At 40.9% G+C, this 20,569-nt stretch overlaps 2 protein-coding genes across 2 annotated transcripts; both read left to right on the top strand.

Moving 5' to 3' along the window:
* The first annotated feature begins 501 nt into the window (after positions 1 to 501).
* On the top strand, positions 502 to 3,422 carry LOC107803011 (protein IQ-DOMAIN 11). Its single transcript, XM_016626608.2, has 5 exons — positions 502 to 1,248; positions 1,614 to 1,976; positions 2,090 to 2,305; positions 2,524 to 2,655; positions 2,747 to 3,422. The coding sequence occupies exons 1-5, from the start codon at positions 1,174 to 1,176 to the stop codon at positions 3,344 to 3,346; spliced, it is 1,386 nt and encodes a 461-aa protein (XP_016482094.2). The 5' UTR covers positions 502 to 1,173; the 3' UTR covers positions 3,347 to 3,422.
* A 2,369-nt stretch (positions 3,423 to 5,791) lies between these two features.
* LOC107803012 (geranylgeranyl diphosphate reductase, chloroplastic-like) lies at positions 5,792 to 7,561 on the top strand. The gene has a single exon (XM_016626609.2). The coding sequence runs from the start codon at positions 6,078 to 6,080 to the stop codon at positions 7,437 to 7,439; it is 1,362 nt and encodes a 453-aa protein (XP_016482095.1). The 5' UTR covers positions 5,792 to 6,077; the 3' UTR covers positions 7,440 to 7,561.
* The last annotated feature ends 13,008 nt before the right edge of the window (positions 7,562 to 20,569 follow it).

The raw sequence follows: 20,569 nt of genomic DNA, 5'->3' as shown, positions 1-20,569 counted from the left end.
CACCCCAAGGGATCTAATGTAGGCAGTCTACCCCAATACAAGCATCACTAGTTGATTTCATGGCTCGAACTCATGACCCATAGATCAGATAGAGATAACTTTACCGTTGCTCCAAAGTTTCCCATCAATACAGAGAAATCCATATGAAAAATAAAACAGAAAAATAGCTTCTGTTTTAAAAAAAAAAAGCCCTAGATCTTCCATTTAATATTGTAATGAATGAAGAAACATTTGATCAGGTTTGGTATCTGTACTGTACCCCACTGGCCTAAGTGGTAGTGTCAGGAGGTCCAACAAACATTCGAACATGTCAATTGTAGTTGAAGAAAACAAAATAGCAGCTGGAAAAGAAACACATACCCCATAACCTCATAAAGATTCACATAATTCATACTCCATCAGTTTTCCCTCCATCAATGTGAAAGACACCTCCCCCTAACTCCTCTCCACAGTTGTATCACTTAAAAAGGCCCACATGTATTTTCTCTTTTTAGTTAAATCACCTGATATATGAAGTCTACTGGTCCGGTTAATTCATAAAAAGAAAAGCGATATTTTTTCTATTCTCACGATTCAAACTCGAGACTTTTTATTAGGATTAGGGGTCTCATCCAAACGCCCTTAGTGGTGGAACACCACATGTTGAAACAGAAGGAACTCATCATCAAGAAGAAGAAGAAGATGAGAAAAGAAATGTGAATTATTGAATAGAGAAAAATGATACCCATGTTGATTATATACACCTTATTCTAAAGTCTTTATTTCCACTGTTTCCATCTGAATCATTGATAACCAAAGCTTCACTTATTTATTTATTTTATTTTATTGGTGGGGTACTTATGACTGAGTTTCTAGTTCATTATAGTTGCTTACTTCAGAAGATTTTGGTTATTTTTAGAAATGAATGAGGAAATCTAGGATATCTTTTGTGTAGGCTACTTACTAATCATAGCAAATCCTCCTGAAAATATGCTTCAATTCCCCAGGGTACTGATACCAATAGATCGTCTATTCTAACAAGGCAACTCACTGAAACTTCCTTTTTTGTATTCTTATGTTTAAATTACTCCCAAAAAGATCTTCTTGCTGCACCCAAGTGTCATTCTTGGTTTTCCTTTGCTACCCCAAAAGTTCAAATGAGCTTTATGAGTTCCACTTGAGGTAATTGTAGCTATGGCAAAGAAGAAAAGCTGGTTCAACTTGCTGAAGAGGATTTTCGTTTCAGAGTCTGAATCAAGATTAGAGAAGGTAAATGATTCTACCTATGTGATCAACTTCGATACATTCAATCTCTAGCAGATTCTTAGCATATTCTGAAATTTGTATGAAGAACCCATACTAAACTATGCACCCCCTTATCACAGAGGCGGATTTAGGATTTAATGGTTATGAGTTCAAGGTTCTAACTTTGAAAATATGGGTTCAAAACATAATAGTCATACTACGTTTCAGTGTTTTCACATAGAGATATCTATGCTCTAAATTAAAAACTGTGCGTTCAATTGAACTCATCTCTTAAACTATACATTTGCCACTGAACATAGGTGATTTTTGTCAATGTTGTACCTGTGTATCCAAGTTTTATTGACATTGAACAGCTACTGTATCAATAGGCAAAGAGGAAGAGATGGGTATTTGCAAGGCTAAAGATCAGGAGACTGGCGGCGTCCTCGGCCTTATCACCACCAAGGGAAAGGAGACACCAGAAAGCAGAAGAGAAGCAGAGTAAGCCTACTATAAATGTTGATGTTGAAAGAATTGCTATAGCTAATGCAGCTGCTAAAACACCAGAGGTTGAAGCTGAAATGGCTTCCTTAAAAGAAGGCACTGAATCTATCCATGAGCCTAAAGATGAAACTCTTGGACTGTCAAAATTGGCTCTTCTGGACCAAGTACCACAGTTCTTTTACCTCTATGAGAGAAAGATTGAACATCTTGCTGCCATCAAAATTCAGACAGCTTTTCGTGGTTATCTGGTATGTTTTTTTCACAATCTTTTGTTTTCCTCAATCTACTAAACCTGACCGTTTCTTCTGAATCTCTGCATTCACAAGGAAATGTTTTAGTTAACCAATGAATTTAATTTCAGGCAAGAAAAGCTTTGAGAGCACTAAAGGCACTAGTCAGGCTTCAAGCTATTGTTCGCGGAAGGGCTGTTCGACGTCAGGCTATTGCTACCCTCAAGTCCTTGCAGTCAATTGTAAACATTCAGTCAGAAGTCTGTGCAAAGAGATGTGATCTGGTGAAAACCACAGTACATTGTCAAGAAAACACGTTGCTGGATGTGGGAGAGAAAGATATAAAGGTATGACAAATAACATGGTGACCTAAAATTTTACAAATATAACTATAATCTGATCACTTTCAGAAATTATGCACAAAACAACTGCAGTATGGAACATGCTTATGTTATTGATCCAATTGTAGAACCAAATCTTTATGGTGATGAGAGTAGTATTTACTAGATAATCACCTCTAGCTTAAGGTATAATAACAACTTAGTCAATTCTTTTAATTTTGCAGATTGATGTAAACAGCCAGAGAAGGTGGGACAATCGATTTTTATCCAAGGAAGAGACAAACAAGTTGTTCTCAAGCAAAAGGGAGGCTGCTATCAAGAGAGAACGAATAAGAGAATACTGGTTAAGCCATCGAGTAAGTATCTCATAGTTTGATTTCTCAAATCCTGATCATATTTATCACAGACTATGATTTATTTCGCAAGGGGTATTCTTTCTACTTGCAGAGGTCAACAGAGACAGAAATAAATGGAAGACGCCGATACTGGTTAGAACAATGGGTAGATGCTCAGCTGGCTAAAAGAGATGACCTTAAAAACTTGGATACACTTTTCTCAGCAAGAAACAAAGAGGAATGTGAGAGAAAAGAAATTAAACCAAGGACTTTACCAAAACAATACCATACAGATCAAGAATTGGTTTCTCCAATATATGTTCCAAGAAGATCATTTCACCACAGAAGACAGCACTCGAGCGGAGATGATAATTCTTTCATGGGCTCTCCTGTTCTTCCAACATACATGGCAGCCACTGAATCTGCAAGAGCAAAAGCAAGATCAATGAGCTCACCAAGGCTAAGACCTCTCAACACCGATGTTTACTCAGAGATTAATTCTCCCTATAAGTACAAACTATCTCCCATATCTTCTATCAACAGTGATGTCACAGTAACAGGTAGGATCGGAAGTGTTACAGGGTTCTCACAAAGATCACCATGCTTGAAAGGTACACCTGGTCCGATAAAATCAACCAGGAGCATTAAGGACCACAACTTTGAGTCAGATGGCTCGTTTACAAATTGGGATCGCATTGGTGCCTGCAGATGATTGACTAGAGTGAAAATTATAGATTGTAATAGTTGGGATGCTTTAATTCCACAAGCTAATGTTATATCTATGCTAATAGTTTGTGTGAAATCAGTTTTGGTTAAACATTTTGTCATTGACAACGAAAAGGATCATTTCAATCAAATATCTAGAAAGGAAACTTCTATCAATTTGCAGAGGTTAACTCAAGTTTAACTAAAGAGAATCAATTAATTAGTTACGAGGCAATAACATCTATTTTAACAATCTGTCATGAGTAATCAATGACTGATGTAACTTTGTAACAATGGAAGTTGCAAATACTGATAGTAGGACCATACATGATACAACATGCAAGTTGACATAAGAACTGATATAGAATCCATCATAGTTTTAGGATGCTAAAGCATTGTTGGAAAATCACAATAATTGTTGAAGCTTGATCAGCATCTACTGATAGAGCTGGCTCGCTTCTGATTGATGTTTCTTTTTGATAAACTAGCCCGTCTACTGAGGAAAATTCTCACAGCAACTCTTCATATTGTGACCCGTTCTCCTACCCCCCCCCCCCCACCCCCCACCCCACCCACCCAAACCAAACCACGGAAAAAAGAAAGAAACAAGGTATAGTCTTTCTATGTGTTGTGCCCCACATTTTGAGAGGTACGACTACCAGCTACATTTCACTAATTAGTAATTTCAAGACATCAGTGACATAAGAAATGGTGTTTCCATTTCCTGAATTAAGGGGGTGCCACTTGTTAGATCACATAGGGATGAGAAAACATATATATTGTATATACAAAGGAACATCATCTGTTCAATGAATGAGTTTTCACGGTATACAATGGTGTGATATCCGTGTCCATTTGATATAGTATTGTGTAAAGACACCTATGACACAATTTCATTCATTGGATGTACTTGATAGTTGTAAACTTATGCCTAGTTGTTGATGGCTTGTATTACTTTTAACTAGCACAATTTTTTAAATTAGTGTATAAATTCCAATATAATTTAAAATAAAAGGCAGTAACAGTATCATATCCCCAATCACAAACCAAGGTTTTGCTAAATGGGATCACACATTCATTCATTTCAACCTAATTGTATTGGATATTTCTATAAATACAAATGAGAATCGATCCTTGTCCCATCTCATATGCGAGTTGAGTTCTGGATTCTCATTATAAGCAAGCTAGCAGAGCTTCATTGGTTGAATGCAAAATTCTTCTTAAAAAGGGAAGGGGAAAAAAAAGCACTAGTAAACAAAGTTAATTGCCCTATCGTCCAGTATATAGCATTTTATGTTTTCTATTGTGTTTAAGATAGGGCAAGAATCCTTCACTTGCTGCCTTAAACTTTATGGATACTGAATTTTCAAACGTGAGCAAATGGAAGCACCTTTTGTGTTTCATTGTGCTTGTAGGAAACTTCATATTGATCCTAGGAAAGTCCAAATTAACCTCAACATTAAAATCCACTGGACTTGATCAATGCAAGGAAACTCTAAATTCTAAATCAAGAACCATTATACAGAATTTACAATCAAGAATTAGTAGCTTCTATTGACTAACAACTAATAAGTTATTATCATAGGTCCTGCAAACTCTAAATGGAAGTTCCTGCAATAGCGTGAAGCTCCACATATTTTTAGTATATCATATTTGTTATACCATATTGGTATTAGAATCAATTCTCAATCATTTGATAGCTTCAATTACTGCTAAAAAATCATATTTGCCACTTTCACTAGTGTAATCCACTCTGTTTTATTAAACAGTATGGCATGTAAAATAATCAAGTATGTGTCGACTGCTCATCAATGCATTTAGCAGAACAAGATTAAGAAGGGAAGCATGATAGACCATAAAGAACTTGAAGGCAACTTTCTTACCTCTTCGGATTTTTTGCAAAATTCAGCTTCTTCTGGCAGAAATTATATGCTTATACCAGACAGTGGTCTCCTTATTTCTCTCAAAGACCTGAATGTGCAGTTCTTTTGCAGAAAAAGAAAGTGGAAGGACCACCAAAATCAAAACAGATATTCAAGCAAATACATGTGCAATGATCAAGCTACAGAATAAGATTTCCCTTAAAAAGACTACTTATAACATCAATAACCTACTAAAGCCAAAACATCATACCCCAACAAGCCAGAACTCTACATCAATATCATTAACACATAAAGCAAAATAACATGTAAACAAAGCCTCTACAACCTATTTGGGAGGACAAAGCAAGAAAGAGAAATTTCATTCTGTAGTACCAAAGGCAGTAACTTTCTTTTAAGAATATCTCTACTTTTACAAATGAAGGCAGCATGACATTGAAATACTAAAAGAACTATGAGCAATCAATCCTCAATTAAAGAAGACAGCAACAAGAAGTCTTATTCTCACTCTCTTGAAACATCAGTCACTATCCAACTCTTAAGATTCTACCATTTTCTACTTCAAAAAACAACAAAAATATTGCAAACATCAAGTATAATTCTTCACTGAGTATAAATATAATAAGTACACATATACCAATCGATTTAAATTTCAAACAATCAAACTTGTTTGTATTTACAAAATTACCCAACCTTTCCACCAACTACAGCTGCTAAACTGATTTGAACAAAACCACAAACATTAAAATAAACCAAAGTTCAGAAATTTGCACTATCTTTAGCATCTTTAGCTTTATTATATATAATCTCATTATAACCTACCAAACCATTAATCCCTTAAAACCCTTTTATTAAAAAATGGCCGCCCAAACACACCTTCTTCACCCTCTTCACTGTCTTCCAGTTTCACTCAAAACCCAAAACCCACAAAAGCAATGCCATTACTTCAAACAAAAGCCCATAAATCCAGTTGTCTCCAAGCTTCGAGCAGCCGTTATAGGCGGAGGCCCAGCTGGATCTTCAGCTGCAGAAGCTTTAGCCACCGGCGGTATCGAAACTTTCCTCTTCGAACGCAGCCCAGCTACAGCCAAGCCATGCGGCGGCGCCATTCCACTTTGCATGCTCGACGAGTTCTCGATACCTTATCACCTCATCGATCGGCGCGTCACTCAGATGAGAATCATTTCTCCGTCGAATCTCGTCGTCGATTTCGGAAAAACCCTAAAACCGCACGAGTTCATCGCCATGCTCCGCCGTGAAGTCCTCGACTCGTTCCTCCGCCGCCGCGCCGAGTCTAGCGGCGCCACTCTCATGAAAGCGCTGGTCACTAACCTCGTGGTCCCCACATCCTTACACGAGCCGTATGTGATTCATTACACTATGGATAATTGCCAGCGTCAGCTCGCCGTCGATGTAATCGTCGGCGCCGACGGAGCCAATAGCCGGGTGGCTAAATCGATCAAAGCTGGAAATTACGCTACTGCCATTGCTTTCCAAGAGAGGATTAAATTGCCCGAGGACAAAATGGGGTATTACGAAAATTTGGCTGAGATGTACGTGGGGAATGACGTGTCACCCGATTTTTACGCGTGGGTGTTTCCTAAATGCGACCACGTGGCAGTGGGGACGGGCACGGTGTGCTCAAAGTCTAATATTAAGTTATTTCAGCACGGTATCAGAGCACGAGTCAGACCAAAGATCGACGGCGGGAGAGTGATTAAGGTGGAGGCACATCCAATACCGGAGCACCCGCGCCCGGTTCGAGTACGTGGACGGGTTGCTCTAGTAGGAGATGCGGCAGGATACGTGACAAAATGTTCGGGCGAAGGAATATATTTTGCAGCAAAAAGTGGAAGAATTTGTGGGGAAGCAATTGTGAAGGCCTCACAAGGTGGAGAAAAAATGATTAGTGAAGATGATTTGAAAAGGGTGTATTTAAGAAAGTGGGATGACAAGTATTTCACAACTTTCAAGTTTTTGGATATATTGCAAAAAGTGTTTTATGGTAGCAATGCAGCAAGGGAAGCATTAGTGGAGTTGTGTGGAGATGAATATGTGCAAAGGATGACATTTGATAGCTACTTGTATAAGAAATTAGCTACTGGCAATAGATTGAATGATGCTACAATGGTGATGAACACAATTTCAAGTTTGGTTAGGTGTAATATTATGGGACGAGAAGTTGATGCATCTGCCCAAAAAATACTCTCACGAGTATAAGTTACTAGTAGTATTAGAGCAAAATGATATGTTTATTAATGTCATTTGCTGTGTGTAACCAAGTCAATGTACTTGAACCAAATTTGTATCTTCCTTTTTGCTAGTTCTCTTTTTGTTTCTTATTTGGTGTTCCATACTCATACCGCTGTTAGGATCGGTAACTGATTTAGTGCGGAATTTAGCCAAATAATGTTATAATGACAATAACAAAGACAATGCTAGTTGATAATAACGGCAATTAAAGTAGATACTAATTTAACGTGGTTCGGTCAGTGTGACCTACGTTCACAAGCGGAGAGGAGCAATTTCACTATACCAATAAGAGTACAAAATTAGAGTAAATACTCTAATTAATCCCAAATACCCTAAGAGAATAACCTCACAAGATCACTCCAAAGAAAGGGATCACACAAGTGCTTTCCAACACTTAACTCTCATACAAAACACTTTTAATAAAGGAGGAAAGGAAGAAACAAGAAATGAAGACTCAAGACTTGTTGGTGTGTTTAAAATAAACTAATGTCCTTTCCTTTTATAGGCAAAAAAGTCTTGGTCTCTTAGTTGTAAAAGAAAATATACAACTTGTGCAAATGATATCCACCACACAATGTAATATTTTTGGGTCCCAAAGAATATTGCCAACAAAATCTACACTTTGCAAATATGTTTATACTTATGTGAGATAGACTCTATTAGCCAAAATATTGGCCATATTACACTGTCGTTAAAGTCTTATTTGTCATATTCATGATGCATAAGGCCTATTAAGGAGAAAATGTTTCCTATCAGAATTTTTTTTATTTTCAACTCTCTCTTTGATTAAGAGTGAAGGTATCATATTCATCCCACCACAACTCTTAATGGTGGCTTGTTCTAATTGTAGTCGTAAACTATGCGTGGTCTTACAACTAAATATCCATTTAAGCACAGTTCCTACATGTTTAAATTCTAATTTCTACCAACATGTTTAATTTCTAATTTCTTACATGCACGGTGTTTATCCCGAAAATCGGTAACAATTAAATTTGTACGCGGTTTTAAGGATATGTGGTTTAATTCAACACGAACAATTAAGAATATCAAATAAACGAATTAGAGATAAAATGAACGTTCAAACCAATTGCAATATTATGGCAAAGCCTGAGCTTCTATTGGCCAATGACCTCGTCCTCGGTTGGACCCTCGGTTTAAGCCCAACCGTGAATGAAAAATAGAACAAATGAGCAAAAACTTTAACAATAGCTAAAAGGCAGAAAGTAAACTTGTATTGCTTTGATTTGCGTGTTACAACGTGTGTTACAAAAGAAAACCTTCTCCTTTATATAGTAGGAGAGTTTCACTCCTAGTACAAGTCTAAAAAAGGTAAAAATCTTCCTTTTCCGATAATTACTGATCCATAATCGACATCAAGCGAGATTCGCACCGTGATACCCGGTTGAGTGCGAGTATCACGGCCCTCTATCCGTCATGCGTAACTATTCGCCGTGTCTCTCGAGGTCTTAGAACTCATTCTTGGCCCGGTGTACGTCGCTTTACCATACCCGATGACATGCACATCGTTCACCCTTCCTGGGTCTCGTGTATCCATGCTCTCCCTCCGTTTGTTCATCGGAAAATCGGGGTAGGCATTACCCCCGATTTTATCTTTACACAGATAGTTTCCTCGTTTTCTGAAGAGTAGGTTTACCGAAATGATGGGAAACGATAGATGAACCTTGTTCCTTCCTTCATACGTTACAACCAAGATAACAGGTTAACGAAACATCCCATCAGTCGCGCCGTTCTGACTTCGTACACGTGTCAGCTACCAGTTGACTGTCCTCGAATGTGAAACGGCGTGCATTGATTGTTCTTCCCCTATAAAAGCTCCGGCCCTTTTTCACTTCTTCCACTTTCTGATTCCAGAATTTACCCTCGAACTGTCTAATTGCTTTTAACTCCTCCAAATCTTCATACATTACTCCTTAAACCTCCATATCTTCATCTTCAACCCTTATACATTCTCTTTGGATCCTCAACCTAGACCTTCATACCTTCATACCATCTCTAAATCTTCATATTTTTCTTCAAACCTTCATATTTCCCAGATTACGATGGCAAAATCCTCCAAGTCAGTGCCTCAAAAAACTACTCCTTCATCTTCCAACCTGTCCACAGATGCCGAGGTGGCCGTTCCCGAGGTAGCTCAGGAACCCCCCTTGAAGAGCTTCGTATCAGGGGTCTACTCTACTGGGAACGATTTCAATGTTGAGAATGCCTCTAGTCAATAGGACCGAGGCGAGGAAGCATGGATATACATATACTCCATTACTGAAGAAACAGTACCCATAGTCCGGGGGGACTTTCACTGGGAGGATAAGGAAGTGGTCCTCCCCGGGTCCGATGATGACATCACTACTCACGTGGAGGGGTACTTAAGTGTTTACACTTACCCCTTCACGCTCGCACCAGTGGACCCCATAGTTATTGCCTTCTATAAAAGGTATGAGGTGTGCCTTGGGAAAATCCACTCATCATTTTGGAGGATCATAATCGCTTTACGACACTTCGTGAACAACATCGAAGTGCCTCGGTTCACCCTCGAACATATGCTTCGCCTATACAGTCTCTGAATCTTTCGAGGGGGCTGATCAAGCTCGTTCGCCAAGCAAGCAAGGCTTCGTTCTCGAGCATCGACGAGAACTGAGATCGAGGCTGGTAGGGAGGTTCGTTTGGGTGAAAACCGAAGACCTCATACCTTCCGAATTCCTGCCATTTCCCGAGAAGTGGAACGCATCCCATAAGCTTTTTCCTTCACAAGTATTTGTCATTTCCCTTTATTCTTTCTCTCATTGCCTATGTTTGGCGTCTTCATAATGTTGTTCCCCGCTTCAAGGAGTGGATCGAGGGGATCTACAAACAGATTCCATACTCCGAGCGCGCATGGCGCAAGCTCTCAAAGGTCAAATGGGAGGCCTGATCCCATGGTGAGGTTTTTTCCCAAATAATTTCTTTCGTACTTTTAGCTTACACATTGCCGAGTCTTCTTCTTTCTTACAGGTTTGCCCAAGACCACCGAACTCAGGCCATTGGATGAGGATGAGGATCCGTCCTCACTTGCCGGACCCTCCACTTCGTGACAGCCTGGGCTTCTGCAAAGGAGGAGAAAAAGAAAAAGAAAAGAAAGTCCTCGGATTCTCGTGATGTCGAGGCGAAGAAGAAGAAGATGATCATCCGGGTCCGAAAAGTCAAAAAGAGCACCTCGATCCAGGGTGCTGGACTCTGATTCCCTTTGCCAGCTCACGGATGAGCCCGAGGATGACGACGTTTTTATTTCTCATGGGTCGACCCTTCACGAGGAGGAGCAGGCAGCACTCGGGAAAGACGACCACAAGGTCGATCCCCTATAGCTTGGGAACTAGAGGGAGATACGGAGGTCGCGGCCTCTCGCGAAGCCGCTCATACTCCGAAAGAGGTAGCTGGTGTCATTGAATCGTGGAAAAACCCTCCTACACCGAGTCCATGCTCGAAGAGGCCCAAGCGGGAAAAGATAAATCAAGCGAGATAGCGCAGGGCCCAGACGATGCCCTCAACACGTTCTTCGGCGGCATGGATATTGCCGCACTGGAGGAATTTCCTAAGTTCTTTCAATCAATTGTAAAAATAATGTGCCATCGGGAGCGGGCGAGCCGAGTTCGAGCCCAAAACTAGTGAAGTAATTTCTTGCTCTGATTGTGGACCCCGAGCGCAAGAGAACGGTCGTTCTTACGATCCTAGTGGACGCCTGGGTCCTTTCTACTCCGATGGGCGTAGCCAGCTACCTTAGATGTCTGATGACCGAGTAAGACCAGGCAAAGATGAACGAAGTGGGCACGTCGAGGCTCTTCATCTAGGCGCAACATGCACTGAATCGGGTAAGGCGTCTGCCCTTTGTACACCTTTGTGAATCTTACTTGGTTTTTGATGTGCTCTAATAACTTTATTATTTTTTTAGGCTTTAGTGCTTCATCACGAAAGCTTCCTCCGGTCCTACTTGGAGATCGGTGTAACACCTCAGAAAATTTTGAAGTACTTAAGTGTAAAGCCCGGTAAATTTTTCAAAGAAAGTAATGTTTCATGGTGCCGGACTAGGCTTACGTGTTTGAGGATTTTACCAGAAAAGCACGTTTATGCGGTCCATTATGCGACCGTATAATCACTCTGTAAGCCGCATAATGGCCGCAGAAGTGAGCAGGAGAGGGCCAAATCTGGCAGTAATTATGCGATCGAATATGCGACCGCATAGTGGTTATGCGGACCGCATAGTGATCGCATACACAGACGGATTTTTGATCATTTTGTCAGCAATTATGCGACCGATATACGGTCCGCATAACCACTATACGGTTGCATATGCGACCGCAGAACCTGTTCCGGAGCTCTATTTTTTTGAATTTTAAAACCCGATCCTACTTCGTTAAATACACGTAAAGGGTCATTTTTGAGCAAATATTATGATGTTTTAGAAAGAAGGGGGAGTGTTTTAGAGAGAGAGAGAGAGAGAGAGAGAGAGAGAGAGAGAGAGAGAGAGAGAGAGAGAGAGAGAGAGAGAGAGAGAGAGAGAAAACCCTAGGCTAATTATTCATCAAGTTTTGCTCAAATCTTGGAAGATTAACAAGGAAAACCCACAAGTTCTTCATCTAAGAGGTAAGGTTCCATACCCTAGTTTTCAATTTCAAATTTGGGTAGAAGATGGTTGATTAAGAGTATGATTCTTGGGTATGAGAGTATTATCTATACATGCATGTACCAAAAAGATTTGTGGGAAGATTGTTGAGCTTAAATAAGTAAGGATTGGGTTGTGTAGTGAAGGAAATCTTGTAGAAGAACCATGTGGTTAAATTTGCACACCTAGTGTTTGATAAAATGCTCAAAAGAACTAAGACCATGAATATCTTCCTAATTGTTGTTAAAATTTGTTATGTCTCAAAATAGATTGGGATTGCTTGAATTTCCGGAACGTTGTAGTAATTTAAGGAAAGCTCAATTGAGGTATGTTGATTAAAATTTCTCTCTTGGAATTGAATTCCATAATGTTCCCGTGAGTTTCAAAGTATGGGTTACGTATTAAAATATTGTGGCTTTGAATCGTATTTCAAATGAAAGCTAGTATGCCAAATTGTATGAGAAAATCTCAATATTCTTAAGAGTCTTAATTGCTCATATGTGTACGTAAAGTCTTGATTGGGAATGTCTTATTGTTGATAACCTATAAAGATGGTTGGAAGTAAAGTCAGTGAATTGGGGATATAAAGTGTGGCCAACGTGCCAATAGTGAAAGTTATACTTGTGACCAACGGTGGCAATGAAATGAAATAATGTGAGAAAGATTATGAAATGAGCTTTGACTCAACTATTCCAAAATTGACTTCGACAATATAATCGGCTAAAAGTTATGAACTCAAGTGATGCCCATATGTGGCAGTTTTAGCTAATACTATGTTTTATAAGTAATTTTCAATGTATTTTGCGTTCTTACATATTCGTGAGTGGAAATTATGTATGATTTTAATTTGTGCTTTGATTTCCAATCATTTTACTCCATTTATTGGAAAGAAATCGATTGTGTTTAAAGCCTTCATTACTAATGAACTTAAAGTTGTGATTTTCGGAATATTCTACTTGTTGATAATTATGATGATGATCTATGAAAGGGAAGAAATGAAAGTGTGGAATATGAAATACGGCCATTGCGCCATGTATAAAGAATCATATGTATGTACAAAAGAGCCAATGAAATAATAATGTTGTAAGTAGTTGAAAGTATGGATTAGGTGATATGTGGTGTGAAGGGTTATGAGATGTACGTATTTGTATTTTTGTTTCCAATGTATTATGAAACCCTATGGACGGTCTATGAAACGCATAGGTATATTATATTATGAAATCCTGTGGACGGTCTATGAAACGCATAGGTACATTGTGATATGAAATCCTGTGGACGGTCTATGAAACACATAGGTACATTGTGTTATGAAATCCTGTGGACGGTCTATGAAACACATAGGTACATTGTGTTATGAAATCCTGTGGACGGTCTATGAACGCATAGGTACATTGTGATATGAAATCCTGTGGACGGTCTATGAAACGCATAGGTACATTGTGTCATGAAATCCTGTGGACGGTCTATAAACGCATAGGTACATTGTGATATGAAATCCTGTGAACGGTCTATGAAACGCATAGGTACATTGTGTTATGAAATCCATTGTGATATGAAATCCTGTGGACGGTCTATGAAACGTATAGGTGCATTATGATATGAAATTCTGTGGACGGTCTATGAACGCATAGATACATTGTGTTATGAAATCCATTGTGATATGAAATCTTGTGGACGGTCTATGAAACGCATATGTGCATTGTGTATAAGAGGTATAGGTGTACGGTATGAATATACACTATGAACGGTCTATGAAACGCATAAGTGTATAATATGATATGTGAACACTAAGGACGATCTAATGAGACACATTATAGGTTCCCCTTTTGTTGTCCTTGTTTGTACAGGTTGTTTCAATTACATTATATTATGTGTTCCACGTATAGATCATATGGGCATTCTATTTTGAAAGAGGATTTCTAGCTATACATACTAGTGTTATTCGACAGTACTAAAGTCCCTTTTGCCGGGGGCGCTGCATCTTTAATGGATGCAGGTGGTTCTACAGCAGATGTCTTTGATCAGTGATAGCAGTACACTCTTTTCAGCTGATTTGGTAAGCCCCACTTCATTTCGGGGACATGTATCTTTTGTTTCTCATGTACTTTGTGGTTGAGGTATAGCCGAGGCCTTGTTGCTGGCATTTTCATATTACTCTTCAGTTGTACGTAGAGGCTCCGTAGACAGGTTGTGGATGGTATTTGATGTTGGGAATTGGATTAGAATTGTTGGTATTTGGCAACATGTTTTTCATTAAATCTATAAACTCGTACTATTTTGGAAATATTAAATGATGTTGTTAATGGGAATGAAATGGAAGAGGTTAATGAAATCTCTTTAGTGTTTGATTAACGGAGTACATCTCCTCTTTATTCATAGATGAATTTGGATAGAATGAAATCTAACAGGCTTGCTCAGTCGGGTTTACTCGGTTGAGCACCGGTCGCGCTCCTCGGTTTTGGGGCGTGACAATCAGTCAGCTCGAGTTCGATCTCAAAGAGCAAGTCCGAAAGAAGGACATGTACAGGGCTCTTAGTGAGCAGCAAGACGAAGCCCTCAAGGACCTCCCGATTCTCCAAGCCGAGTTGGAAAAGGCTCAGAAGGAGCTTCGTCCTTGAAGCGGGAGCACGATGACCTGGTCGAGAAGGTAAGGATCTTTGAGGCTAAAAATGAGAAACTACTCGTGGTGACTAACAACACAACTTCTCAGGTCCAAGAAAAGGTAGACCTGATCGACCAGCTTCGGGCTTAGATGGATGATGTCAAGGCCACGACCGAGGTGTGGAAGGGCAGGATGGACCTGCTCGCTTTGAAAAAAGAGGTTGCAAAGGCGGAGCTGGCATCGACCGAGAATCAAACTACAGGTGGCAAAGGACAAGGGCGATTAGTAGTCTCGGCTAAATGATAATCTCCGGGCACAGCTGAGCTCGACCGTCACGGAGCGAGATGCCCTCGGACAAGAATATGCCGCACTGAGGTCTAAATTGGATGCAACCTCTTATGACGTTGAGGAAATATTAGCCCAGTATAAGGCTGAAGGTGGTAACCGAGGCCCACTTTAAAGACGAAGACTGAATACATAAAGCGACTATCCCGGAGAGAGACCCTCGAAGAGATCCATGCCCGAAGTTTTGACCTGTCAGTCGGGATTGAGGAAGCCAAGAGACTCGAGTTCGAGGCAAAGGAACTTTATGATCCATAGGGTCCAGAAGGCTCCGGGGATTCTAAGGGTTTCGAGGGTTCTGACAGCTCTGGTGATGAATTGAGCCCCGGTGAAGACTAGGCGTAAATGCCTTAGTTCTTTTTTAGTTATCCCTTATGTATTTTCTTTATTTATTTTGAGGTCGTTTTATCGTGCCTTTGTAAAAAAAATGGAATATATAAAATTTCCCCTTTTGGTGATATCGTATCTTTACTTTCCAGCATCTATTTGTGATTTTTTATTTATGTATTGTTTTTAATGACTTAGCATATAATCAAATGTAGACTCGAGTATCCACTATATCGGAGGCCCAAATGGTTTCGATGGTGACTCCGGGTTACTTATGGCTTCGAGTCTACTATAAAATCGGTGTTCTTTGAGATGCTTAAGTATTTTAGACGATGTCTTTGCCGGGGGTAATCTTTTAATAGGTTTCGATTTTTCGTAAAGGCCTTACTTTTTTATCACAAACTTTGGAAGTTTCCGAGCCATTTTTAGGGTGGCCGTAGCCTTTCATATTCGGGAACTGCCTAATAGGCTTGGTGCCTCAGGGATTCAGTAGCTCGGGTTGTCCGAATTTTAGTCGGACGACAGTCCCCGAGTAGGGATAGCACGTGGGCTTGACAGTCCCCGAGTAGGGGTATCTCGAAGAAAAAAAATGTGTAGTAATAAAGTGTAAGGGAAGTAGAAATTTCCTCCATTGCTTAATATGCAAGATACATGATCGAAGGCGCAAAAAACCTTGTGTTGTGGCTAAAGTGGACTATGTAGGTACGGTTCGCATGACCGTTTGACCCTTACAATGAATCCTAACCACCATGCCTTAGCTTTTTGCGCATAAAATTTTCTTTCCCCTTGCTAACGATCTTAATCTAGGGGTAATGGCCCACAGTATTCGAGGCCGAACTTGTAAGGGCTCGAATACTATTGATCTGATGCCAACAATCACTGACTCCGATTTAGAGCCGGTCTTCAAATATAAGGTAGCATGTTTTACTGTTGCCTCGTTAAAAACCTTTCCCAAAAATACACTTCGGGACAAAGCTGGTTCAAGGGAAAAAGAGTGCAACTCGTACTTTCAGACCTAATAGCCACATCCTCCCCTGGCCGAGTACCTGCATACGTTAGCCCGTAAGGTAGCAAAATATAAAAGGAATTAAGTCGGTACCTTAGTAGTAGTACCTCTTTAAGTGTGCCACATTCCAGTTATTTGGTAATTGTACACCGTTTCTCGCTTCGAGTTTGTATGAGCCTTTTCCTGTTATTCCGATAACTCGATATGGTCTTTCCCAATTCGGGCCCAATTTCCCTTCATTCGGGTTCTTAGTGTATAGTGTTACCTTTATCAATACCAAGTCCCCGACTTGAAAGTGGTGGAGTCTGGCTCTTCAGTTGTAATACATTTCTATTTGCTGCTTATAGGCGGCCAGTTCCAGGCTCGTGATCATGGCCTCGCTGTTTGACTATTTGGTAGCAATACTGGAACCTGAGGCTCGGTTCCCCCACCTCGACTGGCATCAAGGCTTCAGCTCCGTAGACCAAAAAAAATGAGGTGACCTCGGTGCTCGATTTCGAAGTCGTACGGTATGCCCACATGACTTCGGGCAAGATTTCCTTCCATTTTCCTTCCGAACCGGCCAACCTCTTTCTCAGGTTTTGGAGTATAGTTTTATTCATTGATTCAGCATGTCCATTCCCACTAGGGTGATAAGGCGTTGATAGTAACTTCTTGATCTTGTTATCTTCGAAAAACTTACTCACCTTGTTGCCGATGAATTGTTTCCTGTTGTCACAAACAATCTCAGCTGGTATCCCAAATCATCATATTATATGATCCTAGATGAAGTCAATGACTTCTTTATCTCGGACCTTCTCGAATGTCTGGGCCTCGACCTACTTGGAAAAATAATCAGTCTTAAATAGTATGAATTGAGCTTTACCGGATGCCCATGGCAGGGGACCGACGATGTCCATTCCCCACTCCATAAATGGCCACGGAGACAGGACCGAATGAAGAATTTCCCCCGGTTGATAGATCATCAAGGCGTGTATTTGGCACTCATCGCATTTCCATATGAAGTCTTTCGCATCCTTCTCCATTTCGGTCCAGTAGTAGTCGGCTTTGATTAGCTTCCGAACAAAGAATTCTGCCCCCGAATGGTTCCTGCAAGTGCCCTCGTGGACTTCTCTCATGGCCTATTCGGTCTCTCACAGTCCCAAGCATTTGGCTAGTGGGCCAAAGAAAGACCTCCTGAACAATGCCCCTTCGACCAAGCTAATTCTGGCCACTTTCGTGCACCATGCTCTTAATTCTTTGGGATCCGAAAGCAATTTTCTTATCTTCAAGTAGTCTATGTATTTGTTTCTCCAATCCCAATTTAAACTCGTTGAGTTCACTTCGGCATGACCTTCTTCTATCACCGAATTCATTAGTTGTACCACTGCTTCCGATCTGAATTCATCAGAATCGACCAACGACCCCAAGTTAGACAGTGCATCGGCCTCGTTGTTTTGATCTCGGGGTACATGCTACAGGGTCCACTCCCTGAATTGGTGTAGGGTTACCTGCAATTTGTCCAAGTACCTATGTATCCGTTCTTCTTTTACTTTGAACGTTCTGTTTACTTGATTTACCACGAGGAAGGAGTCGCACTTAGCTTCGATCACTTTGGACCCAGGCTCTTAGACAATTCTAGACCTGCAATCATGGCCTCATACTTGGCCTCGTTGTTAGTCAATTTCACAGTTCTAATAGACTGCCTAATTATACTTTCTGTATGTGGATTTAATATGATGCCGAGCCCGGACCCCTTCATATTGGAGGCACCGTCAGTGAAGAGGGTCCAGATTCCCGAAGTAGTCCCCGAGGTGAGCAGTAGTTCCCTTTCAACCTCAGGTATTAAGGCTAGCGTAAAGTCGGTCACAAAGTCTGCCAAAATCTGAGATTTTATGGCGGTTCGGAGTCGATACTTGATATCGTACCCGCTAATATCCACGGCCCATTTGGCCAACTGGTCTGAGAGATCGAGCTTATGCATGATATTCCTCAGTGGGTAAAAGGTTACGACGCATATAAAGTGGCATTGAAAGTACGGCTTTAGCTTCCTAGAAACGCTTAGCAAAGTGAGCGCTAGCTTTTCCAGGTGAGGATACCTTGATTCGGTCTTGCCTAGAGTTCTACTGACATAGTAAATAGGAAATTGCGTACCTTCTTCCTCCCGAACTAAGACACAACTTACCTCCACCTCAGAAACTGCCAAGTAGAGGTACATTTGTTCGTCTGCCTTCGGAGTATGCAGCAGGGGGGCTCGACAGGTATCGTTTGAGTTCTTCCAAAGCTTGCTAGCATTCCGGGGTCCAGGAAAAGTTTTTCTTCTTCTTTAATAGTGAAAAGAATCGATGGCTCTTGTTTGAGGACCTCGAGATGAACCGGCCCAATGCGGCTATACTCCCGGTCAGTCTTTGAACTACCTTGGCATTGTCTACCACGGTGATGTCCTTTATGGTCTTTATTTTGTCGTGGTTGATCTCAATCCCCCGATTGGATACCATGAACCTGAGGAATTTGCCCGATCCGACCCCGAACACGCACTTCTCCGGGGTTAGCTTCATGTTGTATTTCCTTAATATGTCGAAGGTTTCCTGCAAATGTTTCAAATGGTCCTCTGCTCGCACAGACTTAATCAATATATCATCAATATAAACCACACTTGATTTCCCTATTTATTCTTCGAACATCCGGTTTACTAGGCGTTGGTATGTGGCACCGACGTTCTTTAATCCAAGCGGCATTACGTTATAACAGTAGGTGCCGAATTTGGTAATGAAAGAAGTTTTTTCTTGATCGTTCGGGTCCATCCGTATTTGGTTATACCAGGAGTAGGCATCGAGAAAGCTGAGTATCTCGTGCCCGACCGTCACGTCGATCATTCGATCGATGTTAGGCAAAGGGAAAGAATCCTTACGGCATGATTTGTTTAGGTCTTTGTTATCCATACATATTCTTAGTTTATTTCCCTTTTTTAAGAACTACCACTACGTTAGCTAACAAGTCTGGATACTTAATCTCCCAAATGTATCCTATTTTTAGAAGTTTGGATACCTCATCCTTGATGAACTCAAGTTTGATCTCAGAATGTGGCCTCCTCTTTTGCTTAACAGGATGGAACTTTGGGTCCAAACTCAACTTGTGAGTGGTTACCTCGGGTGGAATTCCTGTCATTTCAAGATGGGACCAAGCGAAACAATCGACGTTAGCTTTAAGAAAACTAATAAGTTTTTTCCTGAGCTTCGGGGTTAATCCCGTGCCCAGGTATACCTTTCGATCTGGTAGGTGCTCGATTAATATGACTTGATACAACTCTTCAACCGTCAACTTTGTGGCATCGGTGTTATCAGGAGCTATGAAGGATATCGGGACACAGTAATCGTCCTCTTCGTCTGCTCATCGCTCCTCCTGTTTCTCCGGTTCGATCGAGGTCGGTATAAGTGATTGCTATTTAATCTCATCCTTTCTAGTCGGTTCCGCATTCCTCGATGTCAAAATTGCGGGCACCGGGACAACCTCGTCGACAACAAACATCTCCTTCACTGCAAGCTATTCTCCGTAGACCGTCTTGACTCCCCCCGATGTGGGAAATTTCAATGTTTGGTGCAAGGTCGAGGGTACCGCCTTTGATCTGATGACGTTGGCCAAGCTACCCAGATCAATCAGCACACGTTTAACTCGAGATTTATTGATATGTACGGATATTACCAGTGCATCATTATGAGGTTGTACGATACCTTCGGCTTCTTCATTACTGAACGAAATGGCTACCTCCTGGACAGAATCCCGGGTGCGTTTTTCCCTTGTGATAAATACTTTAGTGCGCTTTATCATTGGTCATTGGGGGACATCGACTCATCTGATGATCATGTTGATTACGTGATGAGGCTCCTCTTGTTCGACCTATTTGTTGGCGCCCCTGTTCCTGAAGTGGTTTTTGGCTCGATCACTTAGGAATTCTCGGAGGTGCCCGTTGTGTAATAACCGGGCAACTTCTTCTCTTAACTATTGGCAAGCTTCGGTCCTGTGGCCGTGAGTGCCGTGATACTTACACATCAAATTGGGATCTCTCTAGGTAGGATCGGAGTGCAAAAGGTCGGGGCCACTTGATCTCTTTAATGTGTCCGATGGCTGACACGATGTTGGCAGCGTCCACGTTGAAGTTGTATTTTGACAACCTCGGTGCTTCCGTGCTT

This window comes from Nicotiana tabacum, chromosome 19, assembly GCF_000715075.1.
Source record: "Nicotiana tabacum cultivar K326 chromosome 19, ASM71507v2, whole genome shotgun sequence".
Classification (NCBI taxonomy): Eukaryota; Viridiplantae; Streptophyta; class Magnoliopsida; order Solanales; family Solanaceae; genus Nicotiana; species Nicotiana tabacum.
This window is presented reverse-complemented; position numbering and strand designations above follow the sequence as displayed.

Excerpts from the sequence above, each read along its gene's own strand:
- LOC107803011 (XM_016626608.2), top strand. The coding sequence starts at position 1,174 with ATGGCAAAGAAGAAAAGCTGGTTCAACTTGCTGAAGAGGATTTTCGTT. Across the intron at positions 1,977-2,089 it reads CAGCTTTTCGTGGTTATCTG|GCAAGAAAAGCTTTGAGAGC; the intron begins GTATGTTTTTTT and ends ATTTAATTTCAG. Across the intron at positions 2,306-2,523 it reads TGGGAGAGAAAGATATAAAG|ATTGATGTAAACAGCCAGAG; the intron begins GTATGACAAATA and ends TTAATTTTGCAG.
- LOC107803012 (XM_016626609.2), top strand. The coding sequence starts at position 6,078 with ATGGCCGCCCAAACACACCTTCTTCACCCTCTTCACTGTCTTCCAGTT.